The sequence below is a fragment of the Orycteropus afer genome, unplaced genomic scaffold, assembly GCF_000298275.1.
Source record: "Orycteropus afer afer isolate SDZICR_OR568_19922 unplaced genomic scaffold, OryAfe1.0 scaffold00054, whole genome shotgun sequence".
Taxonomy (NCBI): Eukaryota; Metazoa; Chordata; class Mammalia; order Tubulidentata; family Orycteropodidae; genus Orycteropus; species Orycteropus afer.
In genome coordinates, this window is record NW_006921641.1 from 14,403,054 (window position 1) to 14,422,392 (window position 19,339).

At 37.2% G+C, this 19,339-nt stretch overlaps 1 protein-coding gene across 1 annotated transcript in view; it reads right to left on the reverse strand.

Moving 5' to 3' along the window:
- RAB10 (RAB10, member RAS oncogene family) overlaps positions 1 to 19,339 on the reverse strand; it is a 185,718-nt gene that overhangs the window by 18,340 nt on the left and 148,039 nt on the right. Inside the window, exon 3 of the mRNA XM_007938888.2 lies at positions 8,690 to 8,828. Coding sequence (XP_007937079.1) covers positions 8,690 to 8,828 — 139 coding nt within the window. The remainder of the gene's footprint in view (positions 1 to 8,689; positions 8,829 to 19,339) is intronic.

Below are 19,339 nucleotides of genomic sequence, written 5' to 3' on the forward strand. Positions count from 1 at the left end.
CTCCTTGGGTTTCCGAGGCAGTATCACTACGGAAGTAGGATTGCCCAACCTTCCTTCCGAGGAGTGGCTGGTGGGTTTGAACCGCCAGCCGTCCGGTTAGCAGGCAAGTTTCTTAGCCACTATGCTACCAGAGCTCCTATACCTATGTCCCTAGTCCTAGGCAATAATTAATCTACTTTCAGTCTCCATGCACTTGCCTATTATGGATATTTCATACAAAGGGAATCACACAATATATGGACTTTTGTGTCTGGCTTTTTCCATAATGTTTTCAAGGTTTGTTCATGTTACAGTATGTATTAGTACTTGATTTTTATGGTTGAATAATATTCCATTATATGGCTATACCACACTGTATTTACCTATCCATTCAAATGTTGATAGACCTTTGGGTTGTTTCCACTTTTTTGGCTATTATTAATTATGCTACTATGAACATTCATGTAAAAGTTTTTGAGTGGATGTATGCTTTTATCTTTCTTTGGCATATACCAGGAGGGGAATTGTTGGGTCATATAGTAACTTCTTAAATATTTACCCTTTTGAGGAACTGCCAGACAGTTTTTCAAAGCACCATATACAGTTTAATTACCACTAGCAGCAGTGTTTGGAACTTTCAATTTCTCCACATCTTCATCGATGTTATTGCCTACTTTTTTTTTTTTTTTTTAAATTATACCATTCTGAAGTGGTTATCTCATTGTAGATTTGATTTGTTTTTCCTTTATGACTAGTGATGTTGAGACTTTTTTCATGTGCTTACCAGTCATTTGTATATCTTTTTCAGAGAAGCATCTATTCAGATCCTCTGCTCAATTTTTAAATGAATTATATCTTTTTATGTTGAATTATAGGAATTATTTGTAGATTCGAATATGCAAGTTTCTTATAAAAAATATGGTTAATAGTTTTGGCCACTCTGTGAGCTGTCTTTTCATCTTCCTGATTGTGTCCTTTGAGTCACAAAAATTCTTAACTTTGACAGAGTGGAATTTGTGCATTTTAAAAAAATTTTCTTGCTTTTCTGTATTTGATATTTGTATTTTTTGTATTTTTGCATTTGTCTATTCCAAGATCAAGAAGGTTTATTCCTAAGAGTTTTTATGTCTTACATTTTGAATTAATTTTTGTATATGGCATGAGGCAGGGTTCCAACTTTATTCTTTTGCATGAGGATATCCAGGAAGCTCTGGCAGCATAGTGAGTAAGGCATTTGACTGCTAACCAGAAAGTTTGTGGTTCGAACCCACCAGCTTCTCCGCAGAAGGAAGATGAAGCAATTTATTTCTGTAAAGATCTATAGCCTCGGAGATCCAACCTGGATTGCTAGGAGTTGGAATTGACTTAACGGCGGTGAGTTATGAAGATATCCAGTTGTCCCAACATCATTTGTTGAAAAGACTAATCTTTCCCCTTTGAATTGTCCCAGTACCCTTGCAAAAGCCAACTGACCAAAAATGGAAAGGGTTTATTTCTGGATTCTATTTCCATGATGTATGAATACCAGTACCACACTGTCTTGTTTACTTTAGCTTTATAGTTAAGTTCTTTAATTGGGATCTGTGAGTCTTCCAACTTTGTTCTTTCTCACCACTGTATTGGCTATTCTGGACCCCTTGCATTTTCATATAAATTTTAGGATCAGCTCACCAATTTCTGCAAAAACAAAAAAAAAAGGCAGCTGGAATTTTAATACAGATTGTGTTAAATATGTAGATTGCTTTGGGTAGAACTGTCCTCTTAATAATATTAAGTTTTCCAATCCATGAACATGGATGTCTTTCCATTTATGTAGGTCTTCTTTATTTCTTTCAATGATGTAGATTTTCAGTGCACAAAGTCTTACACCCTTTTGTTAAATTTATTCATATGTTTTACTCCTTTTGATGCTATTATAAAGGACTCTGTTTTCTTAATTGCATTTTCAGATTGTTCACTGCTATGTTGTTGTTGTTGTTGTTGTTATGTGCCATCAAGTTGGACCCGACTCATAGCGACCCCTCCTTGGGTTTCCGAGGCAGTATCACTACGGAAGTAGATTGCCCTATCTTTCTTCTGAGGAGTGGCTGGTGGGTTTGAACCGCAAGCCTTCTGGTTAGCAGTCAAGTGCCTTAGGCACTATGCTACCAGAGCTCCCGTTCATTGCTATAGTATAGAAATATATCTGATACCTGGATATCAATTTTTCCTACACAACCTCGCTGAACTCAGTTATTAGTTCTAGTAGTGTTTTATGTATGTGTGAATCTTTAAGATTTTCTGTATGTAAGAGTATATCATCCACAAACTGAAAGTGTTTTACTTTCTAATCTAGATGGCTTTTTCCCCTTACCTAACTGATCCAGCTAGAACCTCCAGTACAATGTTGAATGGAAGTGGGCAGAGCAGATATCCCTGTCATGTCCCTGGATCACAGAGGACACATTTTCAGTTTTTCACTATTAGATATGATGCTAGGTGTACTTTTTTCAGATATTCGTTATCAGGATGAGGAAGTTCCTTTCTATCCCTAGTTTATTGAGTGTTTTTATCATGAACAGGTACTTCTGTCAAATGCCTTTTCTCTATTGAGATGATCATGTGATTTTTGTCCTTAATTCTATTACTGTGGTGTATCACATTACTGATTTCATATGTTGAGCCACCCTTGCACTTCTGGGATAGATCCTCCTTGGTCCTGGTATACAGTGTTTTTTATATGTTACTTTTCTCTTTCCCCCCTTTTTTTTAATATTCAGTTTATTTTCACTTGGTGAAAGTTTTATCTCTACAATAAAGAGAAAATTAGGCAAAGCCAAACTCAAATTATCAGGAAAAAAAGGACCTCAGTTTTTGCTGGGAAAGTTAAGCTATCCAGACTACCAATGAAAGTGTAAGTCTCTGAATAAACTGCACTTATTAAACATGCTACTTGGCCAAACTATAAAATAAAGGCTAAGGAAATCCAAAACAGAAGCCTATTTTGGATTTGGGTATCTGTAACTAATCATTAAAAATAAAAACAGGCTCCCCCCTGAAGACTTACTGTAGCAATGAACTTTTAGGATTTCTACCACTGAAGATATTATTCTTGGATCTAACATGAGCTAAAGACACAGTCTTTGTATATCCAGTCAAAACTTGCTATAAATAGTTGGTTTTTAATTTCAAATCCTAAAATGCAGCAATATGGCATTAAAAATACATTATTCCAACAAGAAACCACTTATGCTGTAGCACAGACAGACATGTTTTACCTTATAAAAACTGACATCTTCACATGCAATAACATGGCACAATTTTCTTGGTTAGATTTTTACCTTATAAGTATACTCATTCTTCCAAAATGTCTAAAAGTAATATCATATTTAATTTAAAAAATAAGTCTGAAATTACTATTGAAAAATTAATCCACTTATTCAATAAAAATCAACTGAGAAAGAATCCTTTTAGGATTTAGAGAGAAGCATTGTAAAAGGCTACTATTATTTGGGGCCATCTTACAATAAAGTTGCATAGAGACTTTGGGTAATTTAATAATTTCCTTGGATAGGTTCAAGAGAGACCTGTTAAAATGTTTAAAGGTAGGAAAAGAGTAACATTATGCTTTAAAAAGTATATATATCCCAATAATGACTACTCAGTAATAATAATAATGGTACAGGGACTTTTGGCAAGATGGCAGAATAGGCAGATAAGCTACCCAGATTCTCTACAACAAAGAAATGAGAAACCAATTGAAACAGAAACAGATAATAATCCTGGAGTCCTGAGCTTCATGGTAAAGGATAAAGAAGTGGATTAAATAACTGGCTAGAAGAAGAAATAGAATGAAAATAGTGAATAAGGAGACAAATGAAGCTGTGGATTGTCGACTGGCTTAATAGTGCAGGCATTTTGAATATTTTCAAGTGATATTCTGATGGGGACAGCAACCTATAACGGCTCTGCTTGATGAGGACTGCACAGGCACCCACACTGGTGGCTGGTGACCAGAAAGCAACCACACCTATACTGTACTAACAAACAAATCTGAAAACCTGGAAGAAACAGAATTGTAGAAGCACACTACTTACCAGTAACATAGACTGAGGCAGAAAAACTAAACAGACTCATAACAAAAGAAGAAACTGAATAGGTTGGAAAAAAAAAGCTCCCAATAAAAATGTTCTGGCCGAGACAGCTTCACTGGTGAATTTTACCAAACTTTTGGAAAAGAGCTGACAACAATACTACTCAAACTATACAGAGTATAGAAAAGGTGGGAAACTCACAAATCCATTTTATGAGGAGAGCATAACCCTGATACCAAAGTCAGGCAAGGACACCACCAAAAGAGAAAATTATAGACCAATATCACTCATATTGGATATTGAAAATTATAGGCCAATATCACTCAATTGGAAAATTATAGACCAATATCACTCATATGAGGATGACTTAAGGCACTTACTGATGAAGGTTGAAGAATACAGTCTGCAGTATGGATTACATCTCAACATAAAGAAAACAAAAATCCTCACAACTGGACCAATGAGCAGCATCACAATAAATGGAGAGAAGATTGAGGCTGTCAAAGAATTCACGTTGTTTGGTTCTATAATCGATGCCAACGGAAGCAGCAGTCAGGACATTAGACGACGTGTAGCATTGGGAAAGTCAACTGCAAAGGAACTGTTTCAAGTGCTGAGGAGCAAGGATGTCTCATTGAGGACTAAGGTGCGCCTGACACAAGCCATGATATTTCCAATCGCCTGGTATGCATGTGAGAGCTGGACAATGAATAAGGAAGACCGAAGAAGAGTTGATGCTTTTGAGTTGTGGTGCTGGCGAAGAATGCTGAAAGTACCGTGGACTGTTAAAAGAACTAACAGATCTGTCCTGGAGGAAGTGCAGCCAGAATGCTCCTTGGAAGCAAGAACGGCCACACTTCGTCTCACCTATTTTGGTCATGTTGTAAGAAGGGACCATTCCCTGGAGAAGGATGTCATGCTTGGTAGGGTGGAGGGTCGATGAAAGAGGGGGAGGCCTTCAATGAGATGGATTGATACGGTGGCTGCGATGATGGGCTCAAGTATAGCAGGGATTGTGGGACTGGCGCAGGATCAGGCAGTGTTTCGTTCTGCTGTGCATGGGGTCGCTATGAGTCTGAAACGACTCGACGGCACTTAACAACAACAACAACAACATCACTCATAAACATAGATGCAAAAATTCTAGCCAACAGAATCCAACATATCAAATACATATATATACAAAATAAAACAACATGACCAAGTGGAATTCATACTAGGTGTGCAAGGATACTTCAGCATTAAAAAAACAATCAACATAATTTGCTACATAAATGAAACAAAAGAAAAGAACCACATAATCATAACAATTAACAAAGAAAAGGTTTTTGACAAAATCCAATATCCAATAAAAAAGGAAAAGAGGAGAAATCTCTCAACGTAATTAAGGGCATACATACAAATCCAACAACCAACATTACTCTCAAGAAACTTAAAGTACTCCCCTTATGCAGACAAAGGATTATCTTTATCACCACTCTTATTCAATATTGTATTAGATGGCCTACCCAGAGCAACAAGGCAAGAAAAAGAAGTAAAAGGTATCTAAATTGGCAAAGAAGTATAACTATATCTATTTGCAGAAGATAAGACCTTATACATAGAAAATTCCACACATTCAGTAAGAAAATTACTGGAACTAATTGAAAGCGTCAGCAGCAAAGTGGCAGGATACAAGACTGTGATAGTTGGAGCTGTGTGTCAACTTGGCTGGACCCCAGTTCTGTGTGGTTGTTCCCATGATGGGATCAGATGACTGTGTTCTGAGTGGCCAGTCTGCCCAAGGGAAGTTTCCCTAGGGGTGTGGCCTGCTTCCAAGATATCCAGGGACAACCTGGGAAGAGCCGCATTCCTTGAGGGGTTGGAACCCTGGTGTGCGGACTACAGACTTCCGTGAGTGAGTGGCCCACCGCTCGGCCTGGAGATCTCGGATTCGTCTTTTGTTGGAGTCAACAACCAGCGTACTGCATGCCAGCTTGAATCTCTCAGCCCCGTGCTTGTGGAAGCCAAGGCGGCCGGAAGCCCCATCTCTTCCACAGACTTGGACTTCTCGGCTTGGACTTGTCGGCTTCTATACGCTTGTGAGCCATTTTCCTAAGATAAATTTCTCTCTCTCTCTCTCTCTCTATAAATATATATATACACTTTGCTGGTTTTTGTGTTTCTCTAGAGAACCCAATCTAACACAAAGACCAACACCCAAAAATTTGTCAGATTCCTTTGCACTAATGAAGAGAACTCTGGAAAGGAAATCAGGAAAGCAATACCGTTTAATAATAACCACAGTTAGATGCAGTTCTGAGGAATAAATCTAACCAGAGACACAGAGACCTGCACAAAGAAAACTCAGAACACTATTACAAAAAACCAAGAGAGACTTACATAAATGAAAGGATATACCATGCTCATGGGTAAGAAGATTTAACGTCATGAAAATATCAATACTACCCCATTATTTCTATAGATATAATACAATAACCATCCAGGTTTCATCATCTTTCTTCAAAGAGATGGAAAAACTAATCACCAACTTTATGTGGAAAGGAAAGAGACCCTTATTAGTAAGGTACTACACTAAAGAAGAACCAAGTAGGAGGCCTCACACCCCCGATCTCAAAACCTACTACGTAACTCCTGTGGTTCCAGCCAAATAAAAGATGGGCATATGGGCTGGACATTTACATTAGATAGATATACTCCTTGGAGAGATCATATATGGGAGAACAGAAGGGCACTGCATGTACAGGGAGATCACTCAAGGGGCAAGAGTGCATGGAGAAGGAAGGACATAGGGAAGAGGTAACTATGGGGAGGAAATAGGAAGAAAGCTGTTATATTGTGGGAAACTGCAGTCAATGTCATGAGACAAAATGTATATGAACTGCTGGACAGAATATGAAATCGCTCTGTAAACTTTTACCCAAATAATAATTAAAAAAAAAAAAAAAAAGAAAACCTACTACACATTGCCACAGCAGTTACAACAGTTTGGTACTGGTACAATGACAGACACATAAGACCAATGGAAAAGAACTAAGAAACCAGAAGTATATCCATCCACTTATGGACAGATGATCTTTGACAAAGGACCTAAAGTCATTACATGAGGAAAAGACAGTCTCTCTAATAAACAATGCAGGCAAAACTGGATATCCATTTGCAGAAAAATGAAAAAGGACTCTTATCTCACATCATATACAAAAATGAACTCAATTAGGTCAAAGACCTGAACATAAACCCTAAAACCATAAAGACTGTCAAAGAAAAAATAGCAAGAAACTTAGAGGTCCTACTTCAGGGCATAAAAACCCTACTGAACATAACTAAGAACACACTAACACCAGAAAACAAAATAGATGACTGGGACCTCCTAACGCGCATCAAAAGATTTCATCAAAAGTTGTAAAAAAAAAGAAGCCACAGCCTGGGAAAAATATTTTGGCAGGCATATCGGACAAGGGGCTGATCAACAAAATTTATAGAAAACTTCAACACCTTAACAACAAAAAGGCAAATAACTGAATTAAAAAATAGGCAGAGGACATGAACAGACACCAAGAAGATATTAGTTATCCAAAAAACACATGAAGAAACACTCACTATCATTAGCCATTGTTGTTGTTGTTGTTGTTATGTGCCGTCGAGTCGGCCCCGACTCATAGCGACCCCTCCTTGGGTTTCCGAGGCAGTATCACTACGGAAGTAGGATTGCCCAACCTTCCTTCCGAGGAGTGGCTGGTGGGTTTGAACCGCCAGCCTTCTGGTTAGCAGGCAAGTATCTTAGCCACTATGCTACCAGAGCTCCTATCATTAGCCATTAGAGAAATGCAAATTAAAACAACATGATATCATTTTATCCCAGTACTAAATGTAAAGTTCAAAAAACCAGAAAACAACAAATGCTGGTAAGGGTTTGAAGAGACTGGAACCCTCACACACTGCCGGTGGGACTGTAAAATGATGCAAACCCTGTTGAAAATGGTATGGTGTTTCCTTAAGAAATTGGAAGTAGAAATCTGTATGATCCAGAAATCTCACTAGTAGGTATATATCCTAGAGAAATAAAAGCCATGACATGAACAGATATATGCACACCCATGGTCACTGCAGCACTATTCACAAGAGCAAAAAAAAATTAAACAAGCTAAATGCCCATCAACAGAGCAATGGATCAACAAACTATGATACATACACACAATGGAATACTATGCAACATTAAAGAACAATGACAAATCTGCAAAATAACTCATAACATGGATAAACTTAAAAGCCATTATGTTGAGTGAAATCAGTCAATCACAAAAGGACAAATACTATATGAGACCATTATTATAAAAAGTCAAGAAAAGCATTTCACACAAAACACGATATTCTTTGATGGCTACTAGGGTAGGTGGAGAGGGGAGGGTAAACCATTAACTAGAAGGCAGAAACATACTAAAGTAGGTGAAGGGAAAGGCCAAAGGCAAAAAAAAAAAAAAAAAGAAGCATGCAAATAAATCTTTATCACCTTAATGCAATCAATCAATAATAATAATGATTCACTATATCCCAAAGATCAACTGCAGTACTTATTCTTCCAAACCAAGCACACAAATGTGGGTTCATGAAGGATTTATACAATTTCTTGATCTTACCTCATCTATGTTTCTAAGCCATTTGCTGATGTTTTCAAAACTTTTACCATTGGTGATGTCATATACTAGCATAATACCCATTGCTCCTCTGTAGTAGGAGGTTGTGATGGTGTGAAATCGCTCCTGGCCTGCTGTATCCCTGAAATAAACAGTCAATAATTTGTATTAAGCATTCTGATATTACTATACTCCAAATAAAGAACAAAAGAGTAGAATAGTTTGGCAAGATAGATTAAAACCCACTACTCGATGGCACTTAACAACAATAACAACAACAACATACCACATACAAAACAGAATGACCACTCCTTTAATTCTTAACTGGTCAACAATTATGGTTCTTGCGAATATGAAAAAAAATAAGGAAAATGGTGACCTAGCCATATCAGATGGGAATATTGAAGTGAAAACCGTAGAAAGTAGAAACGTGAAACTCTTGCACCATGAAAACTGCTGGAAACCCATTTTACTTAGTGATTTAGTAGCTAATGAAATACAAAAGTATTTCAGTTTTTAGAACACTGAAGAAGTATAGTATAATCATATTTATTTACAATAATTTACAAAAACTTGTAAAGATAACCTCCTTTGCAAATAACAAGATAGAACTATGTAAACAGGAATGTTTATCATGATTGTTTTCTTTTAAATAATATTTTATTGTGTTTTCAGTGAAAGCTTGTTTACATGGCAAATTAGGTTCCCATTTAACAACTTCTACACAGATTGTTCAGTGACACTGATTATATTTTTTATAATGTATCAACATTCTCATTATTTCCATTCTGGTTGTTCTGTCTCCAGCAATCTAGTTTCCCTGTTCCATTAGACAGTATGTTTGTTTAGAGCAATTGTTGACTGTTAGGACTCACACAGATGATTTTCGAAACTGTAGTACATGAGTTATATTCTTCATTTTATAAATCAATCTGTTATTTAGGTGAAAGGTGACCTGAGGGGATAATTTCGATTCAAGGTTTAGAGTATCTCGGGGCAACAGTCTCAGGGAAGCCTCTAGTCTCAACTGGTCCACTAAGCTTGGATTTTTCTAAGAATTTGAGTTTTTTCCACATTTTCCTCCCATTCTATCAGGGTCCATGTACTTGGCCATGATCAGAACAGTTGGCAGCAGTAGCCAGGCACCATCTAGTTTTGCTCTTGGGGTAAATGAGGCCACAGTTTGTGTAGACTATTAGTCCTGTAGACCACTTACTTCTCTGAGTCTTTGGTTTCCTTCTTTCTCTTTTGCTCCAGACAAGTAAAGAGACTAATACTTGGATCTTAGATGGCCACTAACAAGCTTTTAAGACCCCAGATAGCACTCACCAAACTAGAATGTAGAACATAAACTTTATGAACTATATGATGCTAACCAACCAAGCTGTCCCAGAAGATTATGGTCCTAAGCCTTTGAGCCCAGAAAACCTATTCTGCGAGGTGTTTGATTATGTCTAAGAGGTATCTGTAATTGTGCCACTAAGTGCTTTCTTATATATAAACATATATGCAGGCACATATATACATGCATGTATACATGTTGTTGTTGTTGTTATGTGCTGTCTAGTCGGACCCAACTCAAAGCGACCCCTCCTTGGGTTTCCGAGGCAGTATCATTACAGAAGTAGATTGCCCCATCTTCCTTCCGAGGAGTGGCTGGTGGGTTTGAACCGCCAGTCTTCTGGTTAGCAGTCAAGTGCCTTAGGCATGTATATATGTAGATACATTTATACATGCACATAAATAGACATATACATAACTATATACCTATATGTATACATACATATATTTTTTGGTTGTTGCAAAATTATGTGTGCCATAGCATTTACCAAAAAGTCCTTTCTTCTTGTGTACTTAGTGACATCATATACTTTGTTCAAGCTGTGTGCACTTCACACACATTTGATGTTACCTCTCCATCACCCAAAATAACAAGCATCTTAATATCTAAGAAATGATAATCCCCCTACATCCCTGGTAACAACCAATGAATGACCATTTCTGTATGTATACCTATTCTTATCTTTTTATAAAAGTGAGATCATACAATGTTTGTCCTTTTTTGACTGATTTATTTCAACATGATATCCTCTAGATTCATCCACATTGTAAGGTTTTTCAAAAACTCATCATTCTTCTTGGTGGCTGCATAGTATACACAGTGCCTGGATTACAAACAAGATCTGTTCCTAAGTGCATCTTCAGGTTGAATGTGTAGGTAAATCAGTTATTTAGTGTTACTTTAGTGTAAGAAAGGGCTCAAAGCCTTTCAATGATTTTAAAGCTGCACACAGAGCTAGTGAAGGTGACTGTGATGAAGAATTTGTTACAAGTAGGTGTTGGATCAATCATTTCAAAGTGAGGGCATACTTACGTAACATTAAAGGGCAAGTCCCAACTTAGGGTGCCCCTAACTTGGACATCTGTAACCCAGGGACTGCCTATATTCCACTGCATGTAGGTACCACATTTTGTTTACCCATCCATCCACTGATGGGCACACAGGTTGTTTTCATCTTTTTGCTACTGTGAATATTGCTGCAGTGAACATAGGTGTGCATGTTTCTGTTCATGTCTCTTCTATCAGATCACTAGGGTATATATTAAGAGCGGGATTGATGGACCATAAGGTAGTTCTATTTTTAGTTTTTTGAGGATACACTATACTGTTTTCCATAGTGGTCACACAATTTTACTACCCCACCAGTAGTGGATAAGGGTTCTAAGCTCCCTATATTCTCACCAGCAGTTTTTGTTTTCTTTTTAAATCAGTGCCACTTTAGCAGGGGTGAGATGGCATCTTGTTGTAGTTTTTATCTGCATTTCTCTAATGGCTAATAATCACAAGCATTTTTTCATGTCTGTTGGCAGCTTGAGTGTCTTCTTTGGTGAAGTGTCCGTTCATGTTCTTTGCCCATTTATTAATTGTGCTATTTGTCTTTTTGTTGTTGAGTTACTGAAGTTTCCTATATATTTTAGAGATCAGACCCTTACTAGATATGTCATTCCCAGAGACTTTTTTTCCCCAGGCTGTAAGTTATCATTTTATTCATAGTTGTGTTTGATAATCCTTTACCATAGTTTGCCCCCATGTTTTCTTCCAATAATTTTATATTCAGGTAAACCTAAAATGGTTTACCATTTAGGTCTTCAACCCATTTTTTAGTTAGTTTCTGTGCATGGTGTAAGATACGGGTAGTATCTGTAATACCTTCAAACCAAAAGCTAAAGATATATTTTATATTTTGCTCCTGTAATTATCCCGTTTTGTTTGCATCATCAATTTATTTATCTTTTACAGATCATTCTCATCAGCATACAAGCATGTTTTAATATCTCTTAAAAACAAATAAAACTCTCAATCTCACCTTCCTTCCAGCTAACACTTAATTTCTGTTTCTCTACCAAGCAAATTTTTTATTTTAAATAAGTACAGGCTCACAGGAGTTGCAAAAATTATACAGTCTATTCTCAATAACAGTGTCTTACATAACTATAGTACAATGGGTAAAATCAGGAAATTGACATCAGTGCAATCTACATACCTTATTCAAATTTCACCAGTTTTGTACATATTCATTTATAGTGTGTATGTACAAATTTTTATAACCACCACCACACACAAAGTAGAGAATTGTTCTATTATCACAAAGGAACTTCTTTATGTGCTACCACTTAATGGTTGCGACTAGCCCTCTTCCTCTCAGATTCCGTCAATATCTAAATCTTGCCCATTAATCTGTTTTCTATTTCTACAATTTTGTCCAGAATGTTATATAAATGGAATCATGTAGTATGAGACCTTTTGAAATTGGCTTTCTTCCATATAATGTCCTTGAGATCCACTCAACTTGGTTTATGTATCATTAGCTTGTTCCCTTGTTACTGAATAGTATTCCATGGTATGAGGTACCACAGTTGTTTAAACTTCCTTTGTTTCTAGTATTTTGCTATTACAAATAAAGTTAGCAGCTATGAAACTTTATATACAGGTTTTTGTGTGGATACAAGGTTTTATTTCTCTGGGATAAATGCCCAGAAATAACAACATTCCTAAGCAACAATAGCATTGTTAAATCATATGGCAAGTGACCCTTTATAAGAAAATTGCCTTCTAGAGTGGCTATATCACTTTACATTCCCACTAGCAGAGTAAAAGGAGCTCCGGTGGCATAGTGCCTAAGGCATGTGATTGCTAACCAGAAGGCTGATGGTTCAAACCCACCAGCCACTCCTCAGAAGGAAGGTTGAGCAATCTACTTCCGTAGTGATACTGTTTCGGAAACCCAAGGAGGAGTCACTATGAGTCAAATCTGACTCAACGGCAGTGAGTTTTGGTTTGGTTAGCAGCGTATAAGAGATCCAACTTCTTTGCACTTCCTCAGCACTTGGTGATATCACTATTTTTTTATTTTGCAATGGGCATGTAGTAATATTTCATCATCATTTTAATCTGTATTTCCCAAATGGCTAATGATGTTGAACACCTTTTTGTATGCTTATTTGCCATTCACATATCATCTATGATGAAATATCGTTCATATCTTTCACCTATTTTCTAACTGGGTTATTTGCTTTCTATCTTACTGTTGAGTTTTTATACATACAAAGTATATATACATTTTATATCTAAGCCTGTTGCCAGATACATAACATAGTTTGCAAATATTTTCTACCAAATATCAAAAGACAAGTATATAGCCTGACTTTTCATTCTTCCACAGGGTCTTTTACTGAGCAAAGGTTTTTGATTTTGTTGAAGTCCAATTTACTGATTTTTTTTCTTTTATAGAGCATATTTTGGTGTCACTTCTTAAGAATTTTTCACCAATCCCAGGCCCCAAAGATTTCCTATGTTTTCTTTTATAAGTTTTATATTTAAGTTGGTGATAATAGAGTTAATTTTGGTATTAGGTGTGAATTTTAGGTAAAAGTTCAAGTTTTTTTGGCCTGTGGATGTTCAATTAGGAGCCCTGGTAGTACAGTGGTTAAGGTGCTGGGCTGCGAACCAAAAGGTCAGTGGTTTAAGCCCACCAGCCACTCCTTGGGAGAAAAATGTGGCCGTCTGCTTCCATTAAGATTACAGCCTAAGAAACCTCTGTAGGGCAGTTCTACTCTACCCTATGAGATCACTATTAGTTGGAATCGACTTGATGGCAATGGGTTTTGGCTTGGTTTATGGATGTCCAATTACTTTAGCACCACTTATTAAAAAGACTCTCCAATGAACTGCTTTTACATCTTTGCCAAAAATCAGTGGATGAACCTGTGAAGGTCTATTTCTGGATTCTTTTATCCTGCTACTTTGACCTATTTATCCTGCCACTAATACCATACTGTTTAGTTTAGTTAAGTGTACCTATACAAAACATCTTTAAAACCAAACAGTAGTGATTTCTCTAACTTTACATTCTTTTTTTAAAACAAACCAACAAACAAACGGTTTCAGTCATTCTAGACTTTCCATATCATTTTTAGGATAAGCTTGTCTACATCTACCAAAAACAAAACACTTTGCAGCAAATTTCTTTAAAGAGTTATTTGTAGTTGCTATTTCCCCACATTCATTCCTCAACTAATTTCAACTGGACTCCTATAACTCCTACTCTGTAAGACTGTTCTTCAAAAAATGTCTCTAAATCCAGTAATTACTTCCCTTTTATTTACCTTAATCATTCAGCACAATTTCACATAGTTGACTACATTCTCTGTCTTCAAACAATTTATTCTCTTGACTTTTCAGATGCTACATGTTTGTCACTCTTCATACTCTGTCAATGGCCTACTCATTCGGAGTCTTTTGTCAAAAGCTCCTACATCTCTGAATATTAGAATACCCAGAACTCTGTCATGGATTGCCCTTTCTCCCTTATTTATAGTATAGTGTCTAAGGCATTTGATTGCTAACTAGAAGGCTAGCAGTTCAAGTACACCAACCACTCCTCGGAAGGAAGACGATGCAATCTACTACCATAGAGATACCACCTCGGAAACCCAAAGAAGGGTCACTGAGTCCAGATCGACTTGACATCAGTTGAATTTGGTTTGCAAGTGACTTCATTCATTTCCACAGTATAAATATGCAATATACTAAAGCTATCTATATGACTTACATGTTTACCTTTCTAGCCCCTCTCTCTCAAGAACTCTAGATTTTTACATCAACTACTTACTTGATTTGTAAATAAATGTTATCTTCAACTTAATAGAATCTAAAATAAATAAATAGAACTCTTCTTTTCTCCTATAACCTGCTCCTTCCTCAATGTTCCCACCTCAGTATATGGCAATATAATCTAGATAGATACTCAAAGCAAATACATAGTAGTTATTGCTGATTGATGGTTCTTTTACCCCCATACCCATCATGTCCTTTGCCTCTACCTAAAAAGCATATACTAAATGTGTCCTCTGCTTGCTATCTCCCTATAACCACTCCAGTTCAAGCCACCATTATCTTTCACCTGGTATACTTCCAACAATTTCCCAACTTATCTATGTGTTTTCACTCTTGCTCCTCTAGAATTCCATTTTCTCTACAACAGTTACAGTAATCATCTTTAAATGTATCTCTGATCATATCATTTTTCTGCTTAAAATGTTCAATGGCTTCAATGAGGAAAGACTAGTCCTTTCAATAAATGGTGCTAGGACAACTGGATATAAGAATGGACTTGGATTCCTACCTCATACCACAGACAAACATGGATTCAAAATTAATCACAGACCTAAATGTAAGAGCTAAAAGTATAAAACTCTTAAAACAAAATCTAGGAGTAAATCTCTGTGACAATGGTTTCTTAGATGTAATACCGAAAGCATCTATCAATCTATCCATCTATCTATTTATTTATAGACAATGGTTTCTTAGATGTAATACCAAAAGCACACACAACCAAAGAAAAAGTAGTAAATTAGATTTCATCAAAATTAAAATTTTCTGAATCGTCAAGAAAGTGAAAAGAAAACCCAAAGAACTGAAGAAAACATCTGCAAATCATTATCTGATAGGGACCTGAATCCAGAATTAAAAAGAACACTACAACTTTAAAATTTTTTTTTTTTAATGGGAAAGGCTTTGAATAGACATGTCTTCAAACAAGATACAGAAATGGCCAATAAGCACATGAAAAGATGTTCAACATCATTAGTCATTTCGGAAATGCAAATAATAATAATAATAATAATAATAATAATAATAAAAAACCCACAACGAGATACCACTTCATACCCACAAAAACAAAACAGAAACAAAAAACAAACTCACTGCCATCCAGTCACTTCCAACTCAGAGCAACCGCGCTGGGTTTCTGAGGTGGTAAATCTTTACCAAAGTGGATTGCCCCATCTTCCTTTTGCATAGTGGCTGGTGGATTTGAACTGCCCTTTCTTAATTAGAAGTCAAATGCCAAAAGCACGAGATTGGGATTCTCATACACTGTTGGTGGGACTGTAAAATGATATAACCACTGCGGAAAACAGTATGGTGATTCCTTGAAAAGTTGGAATTAGAAGTACCGTTTGCTCCAGCAATCCCATTACTAGTTATATATCCCTAAGAAAGTGAGAGCCAGGACAAGAACAGATATATGCGCACCCATATTCACTGCAGCACTATTCACAATAGCAAAGACATGGAAACAACATAGGTGCCCAATAACAGAAAAAATGGATAAGCAAACTACGATACATACACACAACGGAATACGATGCAACACTAAAGAATAATTTAGAATCTACAAAACATCACGTAACATGAATAAAGTTGGAGGACGTCATGCTGAGTGAAATAAGTCAATCACAGGACAAATATTGTGTTAGTTCATTAGTTGATTTTTGTAAACAGTCAAGGAAAGGATTATATATGGAAGGAAACTTTCATTGTTGGTTACCAGGAGTGGGAAGGGAAAGGAGGGAACACTGCAAATAAATAAATAGATAGATGGATAAATAGATAGATAAACATCCACAAAATAAAGAGAGACGAAGTGAAGTGGAGCGTGTCCTTAGACCTGAGATCCCTGCACTGAACCACCTTGGCCGTGAGACACACTGGTGAAGAGACGGTGGAAGTGCAACTAACAGGCACAAGACAGAGCAGCAGGTGTACCCGGCCCACAGAGGCAGAGGGGAGACTGTCCTGATCAAAGAACTGCATTCCCAGTGCGTTCCTGAATCTGAATTGTAGTTTGTTACTTCCCTAATAAAGCCCAAAATCGTGTGTGGCGCTGGTGGTGGGTAGGTGGGGAGATGCCTTAGGCACTGTACCAGAGCTCCTTTCATACCCACTGTTGTTGTTGTTGTTGTTGTTGTTGTTATGTGCCCTCGAGTCAGAACTGACTCATAGTGACCCCTCCTTGGGTTTCCAAGGCAGTATTACTATGGAAGTAGATTGCCCCATCTTCCTTCCAAGGAGTTCATACCCACTAGAATGGATATAATAACAGAGATGGAACAATAACAAGTACTGGTAAAGATTTGAAGAAACTGGAACTCTCACACACTGCTGGTAGTTATGTAAATCGATACAGCTGCTTTGCAAAAGTCCATCACTTCCTCTAAGGTTAAACAAAGAGTTACCATATGAACCAGCAAGTCCACTCCTTAGGAATATACCTAAGAAATATTAAAACATACAGGGAGTTCCGGCAAGACAGTGGACTAGGCAGAAATACTGCACAGACCTTCTTCAACAAAGAAAAGGAAAACCAATTAACACAGACACAGAAGATAATCTTGGACCACTGAGCCTTAAAGGGAAGGATATAGAAGTGAACTAAACCCCAACTAGCAGAAATATTTGCGTGAAAATACCAAAAAAGGAGACAGACGGAGCTGTGGTCTGGCAGCAATCCTGATGGCAGACAGCTTGGAGATTCCTGAGTGGTGGTAGGACCTAAGAATTAACCTACAAATCACCCTGTGAGCCAGGGACTGCACAGAGGACTCTGCATGATGGGTGGGGAACAAATGGAGAAGGTGAAGAGAAAGGTGGGGTAAACTGTGGATTTTTGCCGGACCAGAGGGCACAGCCATTTTGCAGGTTTAAAAAGTGGCTGGACTATTTTGGATATTTAAAGAGACAGCGCTCGCGCAGATTTCAGGGGCTTAAGAACACGTTCTGCTTTCCAGCAACCCCAAGGACACTCGGAACCTGCAAGTGAAAAGGTATGACATTCCTCTTCTTACTCTTATACCCCACACCCGCTTGGTGAACTGAGATGTGCGGCCATCCCCCACTCCCACTTACATTTTGGGCCCACAGGAACTCCATCACAGTCTGTGTGCTCGGACGGAGCCTGGGTGCCGTGCCCTGTCCTCCACCAATTTTTTTTCTTATTCCCTTTTATTTTTTATTTTTTTCTTTTTCGCTGTCTTTTTTCTAGTGATTATTTTGCTTGTATTTCTCTATTGTAAAACAACTAATATGATTAATATTTTGGTCATTTTTATTATTATTCTTAATCTTCCCCTACCAGGTCCTAGTTTTCAGCATTTTCTCTTTTCCCTGTGCCTGGTTGAAATTTTTTTTTTTAATTTAAGGTGTTTTTTTTTTTCTTTTCCCCATTTTTTCTCATGATTAACCCCATTCGTTGTTTTTCTTTTTGCATTTTTCACATTTTTTCCTTCATTTATTATTCTCCTTCTCTACTTTTTTTCTTAGTGCTCTATCCCCAGATATTGCAGGTTTTCTTGTTTATTCTTCTTTTTTCCCCTTTTTTCTTTTTTTGGTTACTGTACCTGTGTAATTACATAGTGTGTTTTTCGTTCACGGTCTCTTAGTTTTTTGATGGTTATTTAATTGTAAATTGTGTCTAACTGAGTGTGAGACAACAACAGTCTCCATAAGACACAACTACACCCATACCTCCTGCAACTTCACTCACTGAGCGAGAGCCACTATCTCCTTCTCCACTAATGGGACAATGATAAAAAACGACCAAGAAGAGCCTGAATCACCCTTGGCTGCTCTTCAGAAATGGTTGACAGAGATCTAAATACAACAATGCCATGATGCCTCGGAGACAACAGATCATCACAGTCCACACAAAGCAGCAGGATAAAGTGGTAGAAACAAGGGAGCAGGATACAGACCCAGAACACATCCCTGAGGAAGAAGCAGCATTAGAACTCTCTGATAAGGAATTCAAAAGACTTATCTTTAGGTGTCTTCAAAGGACTGAGAGAAAAACCAAAGAAAATACAGAAAAACCTTACAAGAATTTTGGAAGAAAATACAAGAATAAAATGACAAAATAAATGACAATTTAGAAATGATTCTAAATCTACAGACAGAAATCCAGAAGATAAATACGAAATTGTCAGAATTAAATAACACATTGGAAGGGCAAGGGAGAAGAACTGATGCGATGGAAGACAGAATTAATGAGATTAAAGACAAATACCTGAATACTTCTTTGGAAAAGGATCAGTCAGAAAAAAAAAAACAAAAGAAAATGAAGAAAGCCTAAGCTTCATGTGGTATACCATCAAAAGGAGTAACTTATGTGTCACTGGAATTCCAGAACAGGAAGTAAAAAACAAAACCACTGAGAAAATTGTCCAAGATTTGCTGGAGGAGAACTTCCCTGAAATGATGAAAGATGAGAATATATCCATTCAGGAAGCCCAAAGAACCCCAAACAGGACAGA